The sequence below is a fragment of the Alligator sinensis genome, unplaced genomic scaffold (assembly GCF_000455745.1).
Source record: "Alligator sinensis unplaced genomic scaffold, ASM45574v1 scaffold1205_1, whole genome shotgun sequence".
In the NCBI taxonomy this organism is placed as follows: Eukaryota; Metazoa; Chordata; order Crocodylia; family Alligatoridae; genus Alligator; species Alligator sinensis.
This window is the reverse complement of record NW_005842834.1, coordinates 71,710-75,051: the sequence shown is the minus strand read 5'-3', so window position 1 is coordinate 75,051 and position 3,342 is coordinate 71,710. Positions and strand designations below refer to the sequence as shown.

The 3,342-nt window shown below is 51.7% G+C and overlaps 1 protein-coding gene across 1 annotated transcript in view; it reads right to left on the bottom strand.

Annotated features, from left to right (window-relative positions):
- The window catches only part of LOC102382190 (protocadherin alpha-9-like), a 22,071-nt gene extending 21,635 nt beyond the window's left edge, over nt 1–436 (bottom strand). Inside the window, exon 1 of the mRNA XM_014525573.2 lies at nt 1–436. This exon is cut by the window's left edge and continues 2 nt beyond it. Within this exon, the coding sequence (XP_014381059.1) occupies nt 1–209 (209 nt within the window). The 5' untranslated portion in view covers nt 210–436.
- Nucleotides 437–3,342: the final 2,906 nt, after the last annotated feature.

Below are 3,342 nucleotides of genomic sequence, written 5' to 3'. Positions count from 1 at the left end.
CCGTCCCGCCCAAGCCGCAGCCTCCGCGCCGCCAGCTCCCCGGCCTCCAGCCCCAGGTCCTGGGCCAGGCGGCCCACCAGCGTGCCGGCCTTGGCCTCCTCCGGCACCGAGTACTGCAGCGGGCCGCTCCCCGCCGCCCAGGCCGCCTGCAGCAGCACCAGACGCAGCAGCTGCCTCCCCGCCGGGCCGCCTAGTCTGGGCGCCGACATGGCAGGTCCAAGCGGTGTTACACTAAGCGGCACTTGCGTGGCTGGTGAGACACGAGAATACTTGCATAAATCCCCGCCAGCCGGTTTCAATCCAGGACATCGGCGCCCGGGGCCTCCAGGACTATTCCGCCATCCTCCTCTGCACTCGGACTGAACTGTCAGCTCGGAATCAGGGAGGAGCTGAGATTTTCCAGCCCACTAAAGATTTTTTTGTGGAGAACAGCGACATCCTGTGTCTCAACATGTAAATGCCATTTAGAAATTGTACCGTTCTTCCTATATGTCCTTTTATCCTGCAATGAATGGCGTTGTCCATCCCGATTCAGACTTAAATGAGAGCATCCTAAACTGTTATACTGGAAAAAAAAACCATTAACAGGTTTCCGTTGTGTAAAAGATGGTTATATTTTAATTTCTATTATAATTATTAACGTTTGTCTTGTTTGCGCACTCCCTTCCCACCAGGTACAACACTGACGGTTGGGAGCATCCGCGTATTCCTTTACACGTATACAGTATAGAGCCCTGTTTCAAAAGGAAAGGCTGTGGGCATGGTGCCGCAGAGAAAGAGAGCCGACCCCCGCTCTGCTAAGCAGCTCCTTTACAGGTTCCCGGTCTGTGTCCTGGTGGGCGGCGAGGGGAGCAGTAATGGCTTCCCGCGAGGTGTTGAAGTGGCTTCGGCGAAGGACGTTCCCAGATGTCTAAACAACGAAAGCTTCCTGTCGGTGCGGGGGGGAGGCGGGAGAAGTGGATGAGTGACCACATCAGACCAGTTCCCCTGAGAATGGAGCCAGGGTCCCTACCGGGGCCGCAGTCTTCAAAGGTCTGCGCCTGCAGACACACGACTCACCGGCGGATTCTGGCGCTCGCACGACCGCAATGAGGCTGGAGGAGCTGGGGAAGGGAGCAGGCTCCTCCTCTGTTGTCTTGGGTTCCCGAACAGGGAGCATGCACGGGCTTCTAGCAAGCAACAGAGTCCAGTGGCCCCAGCGAAGCAAGGTCTGGCTGACTGGGGACGCCCAGAAGGCCGAGGCCGAGGGAGGATTCCTTCTCTAAAACTACTAGTACAGACGCTCTGCAAAGCTGCTTTTCCCTCCTCCCTATAGGACTCAGCGTTGGACTTGATGGGTGACCGACCCTGGCTCGTCTCTATGGGACCTTGGAACAGGTTGGCTAGAAGGGTGCTGCTCTTGAAACGCTGACATTCCCTACCTGTTTCCCTCCATCTCGCAGGAGCTGAACCCCAGCTTCTGTGATGAGGCGCTAGAACCCGGGAATAAGGAACCAACTTCAGCCTCATCTGCTCTGGGACTTCCCGGGAATGCAATACCGCCACCGCCTCGCTCCCCTCCAGCATCGTCCCTGCCCAGGCTGGGCAAGCACAGTGCACATATGTGAAATACTAGCCCGGCCCGGTGGCGCGGGCGGCTTCGGCGCTATTGCCCCAACTAGCCCTGAGCCGCTTCTCCACTTGGCTCGGACTCCATCTACGTCCTTCGAGTAGCAACGCCCCAGACAACCGCGCCAGGCGTGAGTTATCGGAGTGCAGCGCTACAAAGGCCCGCTGCTGCTTCTTGCTCATGGCCAGGCTTCACTGGGAACATCCCATTCACATCGCTTCTCATTCCTCCCCGAGAAGTCTCCTCTATTCCGTTTCCCTGGGCGGTGGAAAGACTCAACTCCGGGAAACCCGCTTTCCGCCTGCCGCTTCCAGCTTCAGGTGCTTGTTTCCGTTCTTGCTGCCTGGAGTGGACCTTTGCAATTCCGGGTAACGAAGAAACATACAAATCTCACGTGTTTTAGCTCTTGCCAGGCGATGCAGTTCCGCCCAAGCTGAATGCATCGGGCCGGAAACCTAATCCCGCGTGGTTATCCTGCCCGCTCTGCGATGGATTGAAATAAAACCCACCGACAGTAAGATTGTTGCAAGTTTGGCGTACGATCGGGTTGTATTCCATGGTCACTAGTTCAAAAAAGCAGAAAAGAGTATTTGAGATCCATTGTGCTCACTTATCATCAGAGCAAGTTCCCTTTCATTGCCCTTCTTCTTGAAAGTGGCAAAGATGATCCCGCCTTCCTATGTGTAGTGCCAGAAGAGTAGAGTTTGCCTCACGAACTCTGTCTATAATAATCAGGATGTGCTGCCCTTCCTGTCAATACTAGCGGCGTGCCTAAAGGGACTGAAATACCGCAGAAATGGAACGGAAGCTGATGAAAAGATGTCGTTTTAGGAGGAATGGTGGCACAGACAGAATCATTAAAAAGTAATCTTTCTCTATACCCCGGTCCTTTGAAGGACTGTAATTGTTTTCTGAGGTCTTTTACAATATTAGCAGGTGGTTCTCAGTATCAAGCCCAATCAACTCTACTCCACTACAGGCTGTCGCGCAACATCGGCACTTACCTTTTATCCTTGAAGAAATCTACTGTGCAATGGACTAGATACATACATAATTCCTAACCGGAAAGTATCAGTGTTTGGGTTAGTGACTGATGACTATATTCGAGAAAAAGGAGCCAGACAGTAACAGTGAATGTGGAGGTCTTCCCATTTTCTGGCATCAAGCACAGCTATCATAAATATTGGCTTCTTAGTATTTTACTTCATAACGAAAAGTAAAGTTTCGATATAGCCAACATGAGCCAATTAGTTAAACTGGCACTTCTGTGAGGCTACATCTTGTTCTACATTATTTCATTTTCCAGTGAAGAAACTGTCTATATCAGGGATACAGCCAGAAGATGTAAAAGGAAAGTAACACAGGTGAGATCAGGCTGCAGGGACCCTGGAGCAATTGGTCCAGAAGACTTAAGTGGTGGGGCGGCGCCTGAGCAGAATGAACATTGGATGTCAACATGTGTCCTGAAGCAAACAAAGTTATTTGGGTAAATCTGGTATCTTTCATTAGAGCAACTCAAATAGTTGCAAAAATTCTTCTTTTGGGTACAAATATCCTTTGTCAGGCTGAGGAAGTGTCTTCAGTTGTACTCTGCTCTTCCTGTGTGGTGGCCAGAACCAGAGGGGTTACTATCATGAACAATAAATATATGCTCTTGGAGACATCCAGGCAATTGTCTAGCAGTTAAGATTAGATAATGCAAAGCTAGCAAGTTTGCAACCCACAAGTGCAAT